The sequence below is a fragment of the Coregonus lavaretus genome, assembly GCF_964263955.1.
Source record: "Coregonus lavaretus genome assembly, contig: HAP1_SCAFFOLD_8546, whole genome shotgun sequence".
Lineage (NCBI taxonomy): Eukaryota > Metazoa > Chordata > Actinopteri > Salmoniformes > Salmonidae > Coregonus > Coregonus lavaretus.
This window is the reverse complement of record NW_028159448.1, coordinates 1-20,402: the sequence shown is the minus strand read 5'-3', so window position 1 is coordinate 20,402 and position 20,402 is coordinate 1. Positions and strand designations below refer to the sequence as shown.

The 20,402-nt window shown below is 46.0% G+C and overlaps 1 protein-coding gene across 1 annotated transcript; it reads left to right on the top strand.

Annotated features, from left to right (window-relative positions):
- Window positions 1–6,110: 6,110 nt before the first annotated feature.
- On the top strand, window positions 6,111–19,335 carry LOC311122835 (cell adhesion molecule DSCAML1-like; the record flags this gene model as incomplete). Its single annotated transcript, XM_084197150.1, has 5 exons — window positions 6,111–6,177; window positions 12,420–12,566; window positions 14,560–14,838; window positions 18,540–18,815; window positions 19,030–19,335. Coding segments are annotated over 5 exons (1,075 nt in total), but the record flags the coding sequence as incomplete, so codon positions are not given.
- Window positions 19,336–20,402: the final 1,067 nt, after the last annotated feature.

The window sequence follows — 20,402 nt, the reverse complement described above, 5'->3', positions numbered from 1 at the left end:
TCTCTTCCTCAGTGTCTTTTGACCTCTTTCTGTTGTTGTTCTTGTTGTTGATCTGTTTTTACTACACCCCCCCCCCCCCCCCCCGTCCCCCGTCCCCCCCGTCCCCCCCCGTCCAACAAACTCCCCTGGCGGTGGTCACTCTTGCGTTAACATATTATTTTCTTCTTCTACTATTGTTGTTTAGTTTTTTGGCTTTTCTTCCCCCTTTGCTACTTGGAGATGATTTGTTGAAAATGGCAGCCATATGAGGTTATATTTAGCCATGCCTTGTCTTGTCCTCCGTCCTCCCTCCCCTCTCACAACCATGTCTCAAAGACGATGGGGTTTCCATACACATTCAAAACGTATGGAGGAGCAGAAATACTTGGGGCTCAAAATATGTGTGCATGTGCGCGGTTTGTGACCCTTTAGGGTAGACGTTTGGGCCTACACACATACACATACATTCAACAGCAGCTTTATTCTGCACTCGACTTAACACCCTGCCCCAGGCTGAGCAGCCCAACACTTTCCATTACTTACAGGTCCTTCTGAAAGACGAGGGAGGAGAGGGAAGGAAGGAGAGATGGAGAGGGGGATTTTTAGGTTCTTCCATAGTGGGGTAGACCACTATGCACACACACATGCACACACACACAGGCACACAAACTCCTGGAGGCAGAGACAGACTAGACAAGAATTGATCTGCTCTCCCAAAAGGAAAGGCTTGCATGCGAGGAGAGAAGTGAATTGTTTGTGCACATGTGTGATGCATATGCCTGCGGGCCACATCCCTCTTTGTTCATTCTCTCTCTCCCTCTCTCTCTCTCTATCAATCGCCATCTGCCCTCCTCCCTGTGGGGTCAGCCCTTTCTCTCCTCCGCTGACTCTCCATGCAGGCCCAGCCAGTCTTCCTAATGTCTCTCTTATTTCCCAGAAAGTAAAACAGGGAATAACCGGATAAATAGCAAATGCCCCTAGAAAAAGGGAGATAAGGGGGCAAGGGATAATCTCTACCCTGTCAGAGATACAAAATCGAGACAGATCTTGACCAAATACAGGCTCAGTAACAACAAATTGGCTATAGAGAAAGGAAGACACAAAAGATATGGCTACCCAAAGAGGAGTGTCTATGTGGTCACTGCACTGCAGGGGAGGTAGAGACAGAGATCCACTTTTTCCTCCACTGTGAGAAATACTGTCAAATAAGATAACCTTTTTTCAAGAAAATATCTCAATCAATTCCTAACTTCTGTGCATTTACTTATGACATAAAGCTGTGAACTATTCTGGGTGAGGGAGAAACTGCAAATATTACTGCCAGATATGCATATGATTTCCATAGCCTGAGGGACATCCCATGACCATTAATTCCCTAAAGTATTAACATCGAATATAATTTACATAACATACATTTTGTTGTTTATTTAGTCATTCTTTCTTTTTCTTTTTAAAATCTTCAATTTATCTACCGAAGATTCCACAATACAACAGCAGTAGTGTTGTACCTGCATACATGTATCATGTTTCAGGAGAAGATCCAGATGCAGACAGTGTTTAAGTAACAAAAGTGTATTACAAAAACAGGGGGCAGGCAAACGACAGGTCAAGGGCAGGCAGAGGTCAGTAATCCAGATCAGAGTCCAAAAGGTACAGAACAGCAGGCAGGCTCAGGGTCAGTGCAGGCAGAATGGTCAAAACCGGGAAAACTATAAAACAGGAACTTGAAAAAGACATGAGCAAGGGGAAACAGGAGACAAAGGGCTGTGAGACATGGGTTTGATCCTAGACACATGAAAAGTGGGATGCATACAGAGGGTACGGGGCAACAGAAGACGAAGAGCACAGGGGCTAATTATCTTGGAGATGGGGAAAGGGCCGATAAACCGGTAGGAAAGTTAGCGCGACTCCACCCGGAGGGGGACATCTCTGGTGGACAGCCATACCTTCTGCCCGAGACGATACCGGGGAGCCGGGGTCCGGTGGCAGTCCGCTTGTCGTCGATACCTGGAGGTGGTCTTGAGAAGAGCAGACCGGGCTCTCCTCCAGGTATGACGACAGCGGCGGACAAACATCTGGGCCGAGGGTATGCCAACCTCTTCCTCTTGCTCCGGGAAGAGCGGGGGCTGATAACCCAGGGAACACTCAAAGGGCAAAAGACCCATAGGAGAGCAGGGAAGGGGGTTGCGGGCGTATTCGACCCACACTACTTGCTGGCTCCAGGGTGGTGGGGTTGGCAGAGACCAGGTAGCGCAGAGTCGTCTCCAGGTCTTGTTTAGCTCGCTCCAACTGGCCGTTGGACTGAGGGTGGAAACCGGAGGACAGGCTGACAGACGACCCAATGAGTGTGCAGAACGCCTTCCAGAACCGGGACGAGAACTGAGGACCCCGGTCGGAGACCATGTCCCCTGGGAGTCCATGGATCATGAGCTGGGCCATCTCTTTGGCGGAAGGTAGCTTGGGGAGAGGAATGAAGTGGGCGGCTTTGGAAAACCGGTCCACAACTGTCAGAATGGCGGTGTTGACATTAGACGGGGGAAGACCCGTGACATAATCCAGGGATATGTGAGACCAGGGCCAGTTCGTCTATCACGTTTCAGGAGAAGACCCAGATGCAGACAGTGTTGAAGTAACAAAAGTTTATTACATAAACAGGGGGCAGGCAAACAACAGGTCAAGGGCAGGCAGAGGTCAGTAATCCAGATCAGATTCCAAAAGGTACAGAACGGCAGGCAGTCTCAGGGTCAGGGCAGGCAGAGGTCAATAATCCAGGGTGGTGTGACAAGGTACAGAACGGCAGGCAGGCTCAGGGTCAGGGCAGACAGAATGGTCAAAACCGGGAAAACTAGAAAACAAGATCTTGAAAAAGCCAGGAGCAAGGGGAAAACCGCTGGTAGGCTTGATGATACAAAACTAACTGGCAACAGACAAACAGAGAACACAGATATATATACACTGGGGATAATGGGGAAGATAGGCAACACCTGGAGGGGGGTGGAGACAATCACAAAGACAGGTGAAACAGATCAGGGTGTGACAACATGATTTTATGTACTATTATTATTACTAACGAAATTAACTGGATTTCATTATTCTCCTTGCATTGTACATATTTCCTGAAATGCTGTACCACTATATTGCTTTGGCAATATCTACAAATTCTATTTCATGCCAATAAAGCAATCTGAATTTGAGAGAGAGAGAGAGAGAGAGAGAGAGGGGGGGGGGGGGGGGGGGGGGGGGGGAGAGCGAGAGAGAGAGAGAGAGAGAGAGAGAGCGAGAGAGAGAGAGAGAGAGAGAGAGAGAGAGGAGAGAGAGAGAGAGAGGGAGAGAGAGAGAGAGAGGGGGAGAGAGAGAACAACCAGAGTAATAACATCGCTACCTGTGTCTATCTCACTATTTCATTATTGTCCTCATTCATTTCTTACTGTAGCCTCCTGTTAATTATTACTACTCATTGAGTATTATTATTTGTCCTATTATTATCTATCTGAGTCATCATTGATTTGATATGTGTCTATATGTTTGCTTTAGTAATGTATGTGGCAACACTTTCCTTGCCAATAAAGCCTTTTGAATTAGAAAAACATAATTGAAAGAGAGAGGGAGAGGGAGATGGAGAGGGAGATGGAGCAGTGGAGGGAAGAGTGAAAATAGTGATTTAGTGATGAATATTTCACTGCATCTGCCACTGTGGGTGCTAACCACACTGAATAAACTGAGGGATATAGGTACGTACAGAGGGAGAAGAGAGAAAGAGAGTGAGCGGTAGCAAGGAGGTAGGTAGAGAAAGAGATGGATGGAGAGACAGAGGGAGAAGAGAGAGAGAGAGAGAGATAGCAGGGAGGTAGGTGAAGAGAGGGAGTGAGGGGGAGGTGAAGAGACAGAGAGATCCATGGTAACCTCTGAAGGATTCTCTGTCAGTGGAGGCCTTACCCATCATCAGTAGGAACACTCCACTACTGATGGAGCCATAATATACTGTCTGGGGGAGAGGGAGGAGGTGAGGACGGGGAGAAACAATCCCCTGCTCATCAATTAGATTTAAGAGAATGCCTTGTCCACTCCCCTCTTAGCCCTTCCCCCTTTCTGTGCATCCTTTTGCTTAGCTCTCTCTCCCTCTTCCTCTTTACTCCTTCTCAATCCATGCCCCTCCCCTCACCCCTTTCTTCTCTCACTTCCTTCTCTATCCTCTCTCCTTTCTGCCCTCTTTCCCTTCTATTCTGTAAATGTGCTCTTTCTCTCCCTGGTTGCGTCTGAAATGGCACCCTATTCACTATATAGTGCACTACTTTTGATCAGATCCCTATGGTCCTTAGTCAAAAGTAGAGCACTAAATAGGGAATAGGGTGCCATTTCAGATGCACTTCCTGTCTGTGTCAGTGTGTTGTGACAGGGTGGTGAGGGTGTTGTAGGGGGTTAAACTCTCCAAGTGCACATTATCCTGTAAGACTTAATACCCAGGTTGAAACAAAAGGGCAGGCCCGCAATTACAGCCTTCACGGCCTAGCACTCAGCACGACAACAGTTAGCCACACACACACACACACACACACACAAAACACAGCTACAAAAGGATACAAACAGGTGAATAGATATTAAACTATTTTTAATGAACACTCATAGTAGAAAACTGGACTGGAATATCTATGAGATAGTTGAATGCTGTGAGAATATTGTGTGAATGTTGATATGAGGTTGTTGTCAGTTTTGAAGGCAGGAAGGAACAGGCGCTCCCATTGCCGTCTGAGTCTTGTTAGAGTGATGGAGTGTGTGTGTGTGTGTGTTTGTGTGTGTGTGTGTGTGTGTGTGTGTGTGTGTGGCGGGTAGCCAGCCCTGTCGTCTATGCTTTAATAAATCTCCTTTGGATAGAGCTGTGGAGCCATAAAGTGCATTGATCGTCATCCCTCACACTGCCGCTGCCAGCACAAACACACACGCGTTTGTATTCATTGATACTCTCTCACACACTCACGCACACTCCCTATCATTCACAAATACATATAATCACACATACACACTCCTTTATAAACTCACAGACACCAAAAATGAAGACAAGTATACTAGTCAAAATAACAGACATAAACATTATGTCTTTGCATTTCTTAGGGTTACTGTGTCTGGCCAGATTCTGACAAATAACTATAGGCACTTCCCCTCACAGTGGTGTGTAGAATACACCTAAATAAAACATTTCCCTCCTATTTTCTCATGCATATACCAGATGTAAATATTCCCATAGCCCTTGCAAACACAGTGGTTAACAAACAAGAACCAATCTGAAAATACACTCCCCTTGATATACTCTAAAACACACACACAAACGCATTCACGCACGCACACACACTCACACAAACACACTTATATAACAATCCCCAAAACTCACAGACAGTGGAATAATACAGGCTGTCTCAAACCGAGCCAGTGGAGAACAGACAGATGAACGTTAACAGAAGCGTGTAAAAGGGCTGAACACTGAAATCCACTCTGGGTGTTGGATCCGGGTCTTATCGACATGAGGATAAATCAGGGGCAGGCTAAGCACTCACTGATGTGAAATGAACATGACACTAATATACTGTTACAATAACACAACCCGTGAAATATTAAGACCTCTCTCTCTCTCTCTCTCTTTCTCAAACAAATTCAATTCAATTCAATACACTTTATTGACACGGCAAGTTAAATTACTTACATTGGCAAAGTATACATATAACAAAAATGGTGGGACCTACGGCAATAATAATAGTAGTTGTGTCAGGTGTCAGTGTGCAGTGGTAGGACGGAGTCAGGCGCAGGACACAGAACTGAGTAATAGACAAACTTTACTAGAAAAACAACAAATCTAATTTCCACGCAGGGAAATAACATCAGCTCACAGCAGTATAAACACCAAACAAAGAACAATCACGCACTACACCATGAGGGAACCAGAGGGTTAAATAGAGAAACAAATTAACGTGATGGGAACCAGGTGTGTACAATACAGACAAAACAAATGGAAAACAGAAACGTAGATCGGTGGCAGCTAGAAAGCCGGTGACGACGACCGCCGATGGCCACCCGCACAAGGAGAGGCACCAACTTTGGCGGAAGTCGTGACAATACCCCCCCTTGACGCGTGGCTCCAGCAGCGCGTCGACACCGACCTCGGGGACGACCCAGAGGACGAGGTGCAGGACGATCCGGGTGGAGACGGTGAAATTCCTGCAGTAAGGAAGGGACCAGGATGTCCTCCACCGGCTCCCAGGATCTCTCCTCTGGACCGTACCCCTCCCACTCCACGAGGTACTGAAGGCCCCTCGCCCGACGCCTTGAGTCCACGATGGCTCGCACAGTATATGCCGGGGCCCACTCGATGTCCAGTGGGGGCGGAGGAACCTCCCGTACCTCAGACTGCTGGAGTGGACCAGCCACCACCGGCCTGAGGAGAGACACATGGAACGAGGGGTTAATACGGTAATCAGGGGGAGCTGTAACCTATCACAAACCTTGTTCAGTCTCCTCAGGACTTGAAATGGCCCCACAAAACGAGGACCCAGCTTCCGGCAGGGCAGGCGAAGGGGCAGGTTTCGGGTCGAGAGCCAGACCCGGTCCCCCGGTGCATACACCTGGGCCTCACTCGCCTTCTGTCGCCTGATGGCCCATTGCAGGCGCAATGGTCTCCTCCGAGCGCCAAAACCATTCATCCACCGCAGGTGCCTCGATCTGGCTCTGATGCCACGGTGCCAGGACCGGCTGATTCCCTAGTACACACTGAAATGGAGACATGTTAGTGGAGGAGTGGCGGAGGGAGTTTTGGGCCATCTCTGCCCAGGGGATGAAAGCCGCCCACTCCCCCGGCCGGTCCTGGCAATAGGACCGCAGAAACCTAGCCACATCCTGGTTAACTCTCTCCACCTGCCCATTACACTCAGGGTGAAAACCTCAGGTCAGGCTGACCGAGACCCCCAGACGTTCCATGAACACTCTCCAGACCCTCGATGTGAACTGGGGACCCCGATCAGACACTATATCCTCAGGCACCCCGTAGTGCCGGAAGACGTGGGTAAACAGAGCCTCCGCAGTCTGTAGGGCCTTAGGGAGACCGGGCAAAGGAAGGAGACGGCAGGACTTAGAAAACCGATCCACTACGACCAGGATCGTGGTGTTACCTTGTAACGGAGGAAGATCCGTCACGAAGTCCACCGATAGGTGTGACCACGGCCGTTGTGGAACGGGTAGGGGTTGTAATTTCCCTCTGGGCAGGTGTCTAGGTGCCTTGCACTGGGCACACACCGAGCAGGAGGAAACATAAAACAAAGAACAATCACGCACAACACCATGAGGGAACCAGAGGGTTAAATAGGGAAACAAATTAACGTGATGGGAACCAGGTGTGTACAATACAGACAAAACAAATGGAAAACAGAAACGTAGATCGCTGGCAGCTAGAAAGCCGGTGACGACGACGACCGCCGATAGCCACCCGCACAAGGAGAGGCACCAACTTCGGCGGAAGTCGTGACAAGTAGTGGAAATGGGATTACCATTAACAGCAACTACAACAACCAGGCCAAAGAAGTGGTGGACTCCTTCTTGGACCTGATCAGGTGAGATTCAAATGTCTGGCAGGGGTGGTGACTTAGGCTAAGCAAAAGGGGCAGACAGGCTGATGTGGCATCTAGTCATTTGGGGATCGTTCACTGAAGTGGCAGCGTGCGTGCCTTGTTTTGTCCCCATCCTTATTTGTCACAATGACAGAAGTGCTCACACGTGGCAGACCATCAGCAAGCTAATGAGCCCACTGTTTGAATATGAGCGGGGCTCCTTTGGATATTGCGTTGTTCCCCCCAAATTAGGCATAACTTCCCACACATTAATTAGAAAACCGAGCAAAGCAGTCTGACTGCACTTTTATTGTCTTGAAAATGTTTACAGTCAGTGCTATCTTGCTGTGTCAATACAAATAAGGTCTCTTGAAACTTTGAAAGGGGTATTGACAGCCCTGCTTTCTGGGGTTGTTGGCGACATCCGCGCCATCCAGTTTAATTAAAGTCACAGTTAACCCAACCGGCCGGGGTTCCCTTTGCCGTGCGCCCAGAAAAAAGGTTGCAGTTTGCCAGAGTGCCGTGATAGCGAGACCGTTGAGAAGGTTGTTGTTGCAATGTAATTGTGTTGTTTTTATTTTTACTTTATTTTATTTAGTAAATATTTTCTTAAATATATTTATTGAACAGCAATGTTGGTTAAAGGCTTGTAAGTAAGCATTTAACGGTCAGGTCTACACCTGTTGAATTCGGCGCATGTGACAAATACAATTTGATTTGATGTGCTAACGATCTACAGTAGTTGCTAGCAATGAATTCCTCTTGCTGTAACATAGGGGAGTAGTTGCATCAGCTCAAGATGCAGCCGGTTAATCCGCGATGTGTGTTCAGTGTCCAACGACAGGTCGAGTGTCTTGAGCAGTCCCCTCTTGTCATGCCAGCCCTCTATCATCAGAAAATTACAACTTGTTTAGCCTACATATGCGATATTATGTAACAAATGTATGTGCTTAGTACCAATACACGTGTAGGAAACGTTGTAACGTTCGTCGTAGTGCGTAGTTCTGAGTAGCTTTAGGGCTGGCCCCTTTCTTTCTGGGATAGACTCTTGTATTTCCAAAAATGGGCATTACATTTCGTTCCAGCCACGTGTTTTTAGGCACAGATGAGGAAAGATATCTTGAACATTCCGTTCTTTCTTTGTTTGCCACACTTTGGCAGACGTTTAACAAGTCTCAGACAGCATTGTCCAACGAAATGATTGCATGGTCATTGCTTGCAGCACACTTTCCTGAAAAATGTGACAACCTCAGTGCTCCAACAAAAAACCCTACAATCAGAATAAGTTTGTCCATTTACTAGGGGTGACACATTTACTAAGAAATACATGTCAATTTAGTCATTGCAACCGATTGTCCTATGTTACCTCTGTATTGCCAGGCAATGAAAGTTATATGGAAGTGCAAACCGATTCAGTGGGCAAAATGATTAGCATTCCTTTATTATGGTTGTGTATTCTAGTTTTAAGTGGTTAGATTAGTTATTTTACAGTGTACACTTCTACTGCTTTGATGCCCTAAAAGCCTCTCAAGCAAAATGCAATGAGCAAAGTCATTTTGACTGGCCGGGATAGCATCATCTCTTCTAAATTAACAAAAAGGAGGTAGTGGGGGAATGTGTGTGTCTCTAGCTGCTCCCCTTGTATTTCCATTTATCTAAAGGATGACCATGGCTATGCCAAACTGAGCCTTGATTCAGAAACAAACCATCCTTCTTACTAATTTAATATACTGTACATTCATACTGACATTGATCCTACTTATACACACTCTCAATGAAACCTCACCATGCAGTTGGATTTAGAAAGGAAGTGGTGAACAGTTGGTCACCAATGCCTCATGTTGGCACACTTTGATTTTTTGTGGTGTCTTTCCAATAGGTGATATATTTTTCTTTTTGCTTTGTGATTATTTGGTTGGGCCAGATTTTCTGAGTATTGTCCTGAGGCTCTATGAGGTTGGTTTTGGTTAGTGAACTGAGCCTCAGAACCAGCTGGCTGAGGGGACTCTTCCCTTGTTTCATCTCTTGACATAGTAGAGCTGTGTGATGGAATGTTTTGGGGTCACTTGTTTTTAGATGGTTGTAAAATTTGATGGCTCTTTTTTCTATATGAATAAGGAGGGGGTATTGGCCCAATTCTGCTCTACATGCGCTATTTGGAGTTTTTCTTTGCACTTGCAATACAGTCTTGCAAAACTCTGCATGCAGTATTTCGATTGGATGTTTGTCCCATTTGGTTAATTCATTATTAGAGAGCTGACCCCATACTTCGCTTCCATATAGAGCAATTGGTTCTATAACTGATTGAAACATTTTGAGCCAGCCTCTTATTGGATTTAATATTCCTTTTAATGGCTTAGAATGCTCTTCTTGCTTTGTCTGTCAGCTCATTCACAGCCATGTGAAAGCTACTTGTGTTGCTGATATTTAGTCCGAATACGTGTAGTTTTTGGTGTGTTCTAATGGAACTGTGTCCAAATAGAATTTCTATTTCTCATCCTGATTTCCTGACCTTTTTTTGAATATCATTATTTTCGTTTTTTTGGAGATTAATGGTCAGAGCACAGGTCTGACAGAACATGTGCAGATGATCTAGATGCTGCTGTAACCCCTCCTTAGTGGGAGACAGTAGCACCTTGTTATCTGCGTACAGCAGATGCCAATTCATTAATGTAGATGTTAAATAGTGTTGGACTTATTGGACAGCCCTGTTTCACTCCACATCACTGAGAGAAGAAGTCTGTTTGCCTGTTGCCAATTTTAACAACACATTTGTTGTTCTTTTTGGTAATAACATCATATGTTTTTCCTCCAATACCACTTTCTATTAGTTTGTAAAAAAGACCTTCGTGCCAAATTGAATCAAATGCTTTCTTGAAGTCTACAAAACACGAGTGGATTTTGCCTTTGTTTTGGTTTACTTGTTTCTCAATTAGAGTGTGGAGGGTGTAAATGTGGTCTGTTGTACGATAATTTTGTAAAAATCCAATCTGGCATCTGCTTAGAATGTTGTGTTCATCAAGGAAATTATGTAGTCTGCTGTTTATGATACTGCAGAGAATTTTCCCCAAGTTGCTGTTAACGCAAATTCCTCTGTAATTATTTGGGTCAAATTTGTCTCCATTTTTATAGATTGGTGTGATCAATCCTTGGTTCCAAATATCGGGGAAAAAACCTGCAGTTAGGATAATGTTGAAGAGTTTGAGTATAGCCTATTTGAATTTGTGGTCTGTATATTTGATCATTTCATTTATAATACCATCAGCACCACATGCCTTTTTGAGTTGGAGAGTGCAAAGTTTTTCGAATAATTATTGTTCTGCAATTGGGGTATGCACAGGATTCTGTTACTCTTTGACTGCTGATTCAAGGATTTTTTAATTTTTCTTGTATATCTTGTTGTTCTGGGCTCTTTGTTATATTGCTGTAGAGGTTTACAAAGTGATTTCTCCACATATCCCCATTTTGGATAGCCAATTCCTCATGATGAGGTTTGTTTAATTTATTCAAATTCTCCCAGAAGTGGTTTGATTCTATGGATTCCTCAATTAAATCCATCTGATTTCTAATGTGCTGTTCCTTTTTTGTTCTTAGGGTGTGTTGGTATTGCTTCAGTGTTTCTCTATATTGAAGGTGTGTATTTTTGTTCTCTGGGTCTCTGTGTTTTTGATTAGATATATTTCTCAATGACTATCTTAGATTTTTGCAATCATTATCAAACCATTTTTCATTATCTATTCTTTTTGGTTTGCTCTTATGCTTCTTTAGATTAGCCAAGGAGGCTAATTCGTCAAATATAAAGTTTATGTTCCAAACGGCCAAATTTACACCTTCATTGCTATACGAGAGATTGTATTTTTTGGCTACTAATTGCTTTTTGGTAGATTTCTCTCTCTCTCTCTCTCTCTCTCTCTCTCTCTCTCTCTCTCTCTCTCTCTCTCTCTCTCTCTCTCTCTCTCTCTCTCTCTCTCTCTCTCTCTCTCTCTCTCTCTCTCTCTCTCTCTCTCTCTCTCTCTCTCTCTCTTTTGCCTTCATGTACTCTCTCTCTGTATTTTAAAAGTATAAATCATTAGATGGACAGCATTTGATAGCTGCTCTCTTAAAAGCTCCAGTGTGTGTGTGTGTGTGTGTGTGTGCATCCTTGCCTGCATGTGTGAAGGGGGATTTTTCTATTGGGTTTAATTGTACAAGCTAGGGCTTTGGCGGTCATGAAATTATGGTGAAAATGATCTTCCCCAAACTTGAAACTCACGCTGCACCAGTTAGGCTCTAAACTGATTAATGTGCTTAATTTTAAGAAGTTATTTGGCCCTTTAGTTGTGATACAAACCTTGTGCGACTATGATTTGAAAATGTCGCCTAGGCCTAGCCTATAGAAAGCTGATGGGGTCCTCCTCTTTTTAATAGAGGCCATCACTGTGTTTTTTCACTCAATTGCATAGCCTATAGAAATGTTGCGCAACATGAGCTCATGGGCTCTCATTAAGTGTTTGATTAGATTTTCGAATACATTTGCATTGATGTCAGAGTGATTAGAGGGACAATAGAGTGCTGAGTACAAGGCAGTTAGCAAGTTTGGTAGGCTACTAATGACAATCAGCAGCATCAGACCTTGGAGAAGCCTAATTACCGTGACTAAACGGTCACATGGAATTTGACTGCTGTCATGACTGACTGCCGGTGTGGCGGTAATACGGTCACCGTAACAGCGCTAGTGCCAGCCAAACAATGAACCAATCAGTCAATCCATCAATCAGGGACTGGCTTGTGTTGGGTTGACATGACAGTGTTGGTGTTTTGGACACAAGGACTGACGTTTTCCTCTCCTCCTCCTCCTCTTCTCCTCCACAGGGAACCGTTTCTTCCTGACGTCGTTCGGGGCCCTGTACATATCAGAGGTCCAGAAGGAAGATGCCCTGTCTACATACCGCTGCATCACCAAGCACAAATACAGTGGAGAGACTCGCCAGAGCAATGGAGCCAGGCTCTCTGTTATGGGTAAGAGAGAGAGAGTGTGTGTCAGTGGAGCCTCCTCAGAGTTGGAAGGGGAGGACCATCCTCCTCAGAGAATTTCAAAAATGTTTTAATTGTAAAACATTAAAAAAGTTGTAATTTTTAGATAAAACTATATTAAATATATTCACATGTCACCAAATAATTGATAAAAACACTTTTTTGCAATGAAGGTCTACAGTAGCCTCAACAGCACTCTGTAGGGTAGCACCATGGTGTAGCCGGAGGACAGCTAGCTTCCGTCCTCCTCTGGGTACATTGACTTCAACACAAAACCTAGGAGGCTCATGGTTCTCACCCCCTTCCATAGACTTACACAGTAATTATGACAACTTCCGGAGGACATTCTCCAACCTATCAGAGCTCTTGCAGCATGAACTGACATTTTATCCACCCAATCAAAGGATCAGTGAATGAATCTAGTACTGAACGCATAAGCTAAAGCTAGCTAGCACTGCAGTGCATAAAATGTGATGAGTAGTTGACTCAAAGATAGAGAAAGACAATAGGTGAACAGTTTTGAACCAATTAATTTCTTCCAAAATGAAGGAGAAGCAAGAGAGAGAGAGAGAGAGAGAGAGAGAGAGAGAGATTTTTTTAACTTTCAGTTTCACTTACTTAGCTAGCAAGTGCAGCTAGCTAGTTTAGCCTACTCAAACACCCTGCTCAAACAGAGGAATGCTATGTTAGCTAGCTGGCTATGACTATCCAACACAACACTGGAACTCTTCCAAGTTAAGGTAAGCTTTTGGTTTTACTAATTTATTGCCACCGGGGCCCGCGTGTATGTGCTAAACTGCCAATTGACTGTACACTATAATGTTACTGCATGATTGTAGCGAGTTTACTAACACGTTCGTTATATTAGCTATGTTGACAATGAAGTTACTTTGGCTAATATGCTGACAACGATGTCGGCTGTGTGTAGCATTTTTTTCACCTGGTCGCATACAGCTTATTGAAGTCCACAAGCGAAGGGAAAAGGTGAGAGAAGGAGAGTGCATAGATGCGAGAAGGAATACAACATGGCTGCTATGAAAGTGAATTGTGTTTACGCGTGATCAGGGGTGTATTCATTCCGCCGATTCTGTTGAAAAACATTTCTTAAACGGAAGCAAACGGAACAAAACGGGGATAAACATACCTGAATTTGTCTAATAGAAACTCTTGTTTGTAACTGTTGGACTTATGATTACACCCTAGATCAGATAGATGCAGGCAAGAGTGTGCAAGGCGGTATTGAATGTGTCACTGTCTGTACATGTGTCTCTATGACCTCAAAATGTTCTCTCGACCTGTGTGCACCTATGTTGTAAACTTTCATTCCTAGGCTAGGTTGTAGCAACCTCATGGTGGGTAAGAGAAAATGTGAGTATTGTGTAGTAGCCTAAACCTATCGCTGTTACATTGAACTGGGTGAAAGGAATATGAATGACAGTCATCCAATATGCTGTAATAGAAATAAGGCCATGCTCATAAAAAATTAATAATCATCCTCCCTCTTAAACGGCACCGACTGCCACTGGTGTGTGTGTGTGTGGGTGTAGGTGTGGGAGTGTGTGGGTGAGTGCGTTTGTGTCTGTTGGGACAAGACTGTCTTACAGTACATGGGTTCTTGTTATTACATTTACATTTACGTCATTTAGCAGACGCTCTTATCCAGAGCGACTTACAGTTAGTGAGTGCATACATAATTTTTTATACTGGCCCCCCGTGGGAATCAAACCCACAACCCTGGCATTGCAAACGCCATGCTCTACCAACTGAGCTACATCCCTGCCGGCCATTCCCTCCCCTACCCTGGACGACGCTGGGCCAATTGTGCGCCGCCCCATGGGTCTCCCGGTCACGGCCGGCTACGACAGAGCCTGGATTATCTTTGTTTCCTTTCCTTGAATATATCTTCAAAGTACATTATTTGGAGTCAATATCAGCATGATCAATATCAGTATTTCTAACCCCACTCCTCTCCCCCCAGACCCTACGGAGTCCACCCCCTCAGTGTTGGACAGTTTCCAGTCCGGGGAGGTCCAGGTGGGACGTAATGTGGAGCTGCCCTGCATCGCCTCGGGTTATCCCAACCCCACCATCCGGTGGCTGAAGGACGGACGCCCGTTGCCCGCCGACTCCCGCTGGACGCGCCACCTCACGGGCCTGACGGTCAGCGATCTGCGTCTGGACGACAGCGGGAACTACATCTGTGAGGTCACCAACAGCTTCGGCTCTAAAGAGGTGACCGGTCATCTCAACGTCATCGGTGAGTCACAAGTCACATGTCCCTGTACTGTTACTGGGTTAGTTCAGCCCAAGTTACAGGAACAGTTTGTTGTTTGGAACTCAGGCCTGTAGATTTGTCCATATGCACATAGTGGCCAAATGCACAGGTCACACAGAATATTAACAGAATTGTAATTAATATTTACATTTGACATTTTAGTCATTTAGCAGATGTTTTTATCCAGAGTGACTTACAGTTAGTGCGTTAGTCTTAAGGTAGTTATGTAAGATACAGTGGGGAAAAAAAGTATTTAGTCAGCCACCAATTGTGCAAGTTCTCCCACTTAAAAAGATGAGAGAGGCCTGTAATTTTCATCATAGGTACACGTCAACTATGACAGACAAAATGAGAAAACAAAATCCAGAAAATCACATTGTAGGATTTTTAATGAATTTATTTGCAAATTATGGTGGAAAATAAGTATTTGGTCAATAACAAAAATTTCTCAATACTTTCTGTTATATACCCTTTGTTGGCAATGACACAGGTCAAACGTTTTCTGTAAGTCTTCACAAGGTTTTCACACACTGTTGCTGGTATTTTGGCCCATTCCTCCATGCAGATCTCCTCTAGAGCAGTGATGTTTTGGGGCTGTCGCTGGGCAACACGGACGTTCAACTCCCTCCAAAGATTTTCTATGGCGTTGAGATCTGGAGACTGGCTAAGCCACTCCAGGACCTTGAAATGCTTCTTACGAAGCCACTCCTTCATTGCACGGGCGGTGTGTTTGGGATCATTGTCATGCTGAAAGACCCAGCCACGTTTCATCTTCAATGCCCTTGCTGATGGAAGGAGGTTTTCACTCAAAATCTCACGATACATGGCCCCATTCATTCTTTCCTTTACACGGATCAGGCGTCCTGGTCCCTTTGCAGAAAAACTGCCCCAAAGCATGATGTTTCCACCCCCATGCTTCTTTGTCCTCCAAACACGACGAGTTGAGTTTTTACCAAAAAGTTATATTTTGGCTTCATCTGACCATATGACATTCTCCCAATCCTCTTCTGGATCATCCAAATGCACTCTAGCAAACTTCAGACGGGCCTGGACATGTACTGGCTTAAGCAAGGGGACATGTCTGGCACTGCAGGATTTGAGTCCCTGGCGGCGTAGTGTGTTACTGATGGTAGGCTTTGTTACTTTGGTCCCAGCTCTCTGCAGGTCATTCACTAGGTCCCCCCGTGTGGTTCTGGGATTTTTGCTCACCGTTCTTGTGATCATTTTGACCCCACGGGGTGAGATCTTGCGTGGAGCCCCAGATCGAGGGAGATTATCAGTGGTCTTGTATGTCTTCCATTTCCTAATAATTGCTCCCACAGTTGATTTCTTCAAACCAAGCTGCTTACCTATTGCAGATTCAGTCTTCCCAGCCTGGTGCAGGTCTAAAATTTTGTTTCTGGTGTCCTTTGACAGCTCTTTGGTCTTGGCCATAGTGGAGTTTGGAGTGTGACTGTTTGAGGTTGTGGACAGGTGTCTTTTATACTGATAACAAGTTCAAACAGGTGCCATTAATACAGGTACCGAGTGGAGGACAGAGGAGCCTCTTAAAGAAGAAGTTACAGGTCTGTGAGAGCCAGAAATCTTGCTTGTTTGTAGGTGACCAAATACTTATTTTCCACCATAATTTGCAAATAAATTCATTAAAAATCATTGGCTGACTAAATACTTGTTTTCCCCACTGTAACCACATATCACAGGCATTTTAAAAGGTTTGACAGTTTAAGATCACTTTTTATATTTGGTGGGCATGTTATTGTGATGTGTTTTGGTTGACTTTTCATTGGTCAATTCGGTGCCTTGGCCTACGTTGGTGTATCCAGTATCAGAAGAAGCTTCATGTGTAGGTTTGGTGATATTGACCCCAGAGCCTTAGAGGTATATTACACTGGCTATATATAATGATGTTGTGTACTGGCCATCTGGGAATAGTTTGTAATACTACAACACTATCATCCTGTAGCTCCATCCCGTGACTGAACACAACCACACATAGAATGGAGACACCACCTTCTCTCAACCATTGAAAATTGTTTCACATTTAGCCTTTGCATTCCTCCCACCGCTGTCACCTCGCATGACCGATCGCCTCATCACCCTCTCCCGACAGAGGTGTGTAAACAAGGAGAAGAGAGAAGGATTGATAGGGAAGAGAGGAGGAGATGAGGGGATCGTTTAAGCTCTGTTGGCTGTGTCCTGGCCCACTGTCACCTCGCCACAGCCCCTCTCTGGGATGAGTTTGATCTTGATATCCTGGGATGCCTCACTCCCCTCCTGCCATCTCCGTTTCGGTCCTCTCGGTACCCCTGCCGAGCGTGGCCATGGTGACAGGAAGGAACACTGGTCGTTCTGGGGCGCAGCTTCCCCTGTGTGTCACTGGGGACTGAGTAGAGGGGAGGAGGGGGGGGGGTATTGTTTGGGGGACGAAAGATCTGGGGAGACTAGACAGAGACACAAATGGGATGGTGATGTTGAGGAGAGAGAGGGAGGGAAGGGTAATGGACGTTGGTCCGTTTGGCCGTAGGGCACATCATGGTGGACTCACACAAACCCTCTCTGACAGGGCAGGGGAGGTGGGACACTCATACACACCACACATGCACACAAGTGCACAAACACACACACACACACACACACACACACACACACACACAGACAGACACACACACGTGCACACACACGCACACAACAGTCCCCAGCACATAACACCAGCTGCCTTATTGCTCATTGACATTTTTGCTCCCTCTCTGTCTAAGTTTCTCTGGGTGTCTCATTTACACAGACACCCATCTCTCTCTCTCTCTCTCTCTCTCTCTCTCTCTCTCTCTCTCTCTCTCTCTCTCTCTCTCTCTCTCTCTCTCTCTCTCTCTCTCTCTCTCTCTCTCTCTCTCTCTCTCTCTCTCTCTCTCTCTCTCTCTCACGTTCTCTCTCTCCCCCTCTCTCCTTCTAGCTACCTCAGGCTATATATTCCAGTCATGGGCGAGTTTATTTACATGCAGTGTGGTTGCAGTTTCCACCATATCTCTAGGCCTCTTTCATAGCGGTGCTGTACCCAGAGTCCACTGCCAGTATGTACTGTACCAGAGAGGCTGGTGGGAGGAGCTATAGGAGGATGGGCTCATTGGAATGGCTTGAATATAATCAATGGAACGGAGTCAAAGACGTTGTTTCCGTGTGCTTGATGTGTTTGATACCATTCCATTCATTCCATTCCAGTCATTACAATGAGCCCGTCCTTTCATAGCTTCTCCCACCAGCCTTCTCTGTACTGTACAGTAGGACTCACCTGAGTGATGAACAAATGGCAGCCATTTTGTACCAGAACATTCTACTGTACATACATTTCTTACTTTTAACTCTGAATGAAGAAATTATGAAATATCCTTTGAGTGATGTTCCCTTGAATAAGGGGGATCTGTCCTTACATTTTAGGAGGAAAAATACTTAATTAACTTATTTACATAATTTAACTTTATACTCTGATTTTATTCTCGCCTTTCCCTTCCTCCCTCCCTCCCTCCCTCCCTCCCTCTCTCTCTCTCTCTCTCTCTCTCTCTGTCTCTCTCTCTCTCTCTCTCTCTCTCTCTCTCTCTCTCTCTCTCTCTCTCTCTCTCTCCCTCCCTCCATTCCCCTTTCTCTCACTCTCCCTCTCTCTCACTCTCCCTCCCTCCTTCTCTCCAAAGAGCCTTTGAGAGTGACTCTATCTCCTAAGAACCTGAAGACGGGCATCAGCAGCACGGTGATCCTGTCTTGTGCCGTGCAGGGTTCTCCCCACTTCACCATGTCCTGGTACCGCAACACAGAACCCGTCCTCCCCGACCAGCACTTCTCAATCCAGGGTGCCCACAATGAGACCCTGTTAATCTCCTCTGCCCAGAAGAGACATTCGGGAGCCTACCAGTGCTTCGCCACCCGCAACGGCCAGACCGCACAGGACTTCTCCATCATACTGCTGGAGGGTAAGGATTGTGTGTGTGAGTTAAAGGGGTGGGTTGGGGTTGTGTGTGCCTATCAGTGTTTTGCCATCTGCAAGAACCAGACCTCACAGGTTGAGAAGTGTGAGGGATAGGCTGTGTGTGTGTGTGTGTGTGTGTGTGTGCACGCGTTTGTGCATCGTAAATGACCCAATATCTAGCCTCTAACCTCTCCCCCTCTCCATCCCTTCTTCCTCAGATGGTACGCCCCGTATCGTTTCCTCCTTCAGTGAGCGTGTGGTGGTCCCGGGGGAACCCTTCTCCCTCATGTGTGCTGCCAAAGGCGCTCCTCCCCCCACCATCACCTGGACTCTGGATGATGAGGCTGTGGCCAGGGACCCGTCCCGGGTGAGGGCCAGCCAGTACACACTGTCGGACGGCTCCACCGTGTCCCACGTCAACATCAGCAGCCCGGAGATCCGCGACGGAGGGGTGTATCGCTGCGCCGCACGCAACTCGGCCGGTAGCGCCGAGTACCAAGCGCGCATAAACGTAAGAGGTGCCTGTCTACTTTTCAATATCAGCCATAGGGTTCTAATACCCACCCTCCCAAACCCCCTTACCTTTACCCCTTCTTTCCACTCCATTCCTTTTTTCCCTCGCTTTCTTTGTGGGAATGTGTGTGCCCTGTGTGTGTGTGTGTGTGCTACTTGTTTGTCCCATGCCTTCATTTGTTATTTCCAAATATCTGTTGTTTTTCAACTCTCGCCAGTTCTCTATTAGTCTTTGTTCTTCCAGCCCATATGTTTGTCTGTCACTGTCTTGCTCTATCCCTCCCCTCTCTTCTCTACTCGCTCTCTCACACTCTCTCTATTACACGCAAACACACACACACACACACACAACACACACAGACACACACACACAGTTTGAGTGTCAAAGCCAGCAGAGTGAACAGGGTATTCCTCCAGAAAGAGACAGAGGGACGACCATGGCAGCCACAGTATGAAAGAGAGAGAGAGAGTGGGAGAGAGAGAGAGTGAGAGAGAGAGGGATAAAGAGAGTAGTGAAGACTGAAAGATAGGGGGGGGGTTACAAAGAGTGTGAGATGGAGGCAGTAGATGGAGGATAGTAGGTGATAGAGAGAGAGAGCGGAGAGGAGGAAGTGGAGAGATAGAAACAGACGGTGAGGGACAGAGGGAGAACAGAGAGAGGAGAGAGAGAGAGAGAGAGAGAGAGAGAGAGAGAGAGAGAGAGATAGAGAGAGAGAGAGAGAGAGAGAGAGAGAGAGAGGAGAGAGGAGAGGAGAGGAGAGCCAAGTCTCATCTGAGCTTGTGTCAGATGGGTGATGGGGAGCACTGATGACAGGCCTGGTGATGTCACTGTCACTGCGGTGATCATCGGGGATGACAGGGAGGAGGAGTGGCACTGATGGCCAGAGCCGTATCACTCTCCACCTCTCCATCCTCTCTCTCCATTTATTCCTTCTCTCTCTCCCTCTCTCCATCTCTCTCAGAAAGAGGCTCAGTTATGACATGTGTGTCTGCTCTAAGGGACACATGCCAGAATGCTACATTGCATGAGTTGTTGCCAGGGACTCTCAAACCCAGCAGTAACACACACTCTGCTAGC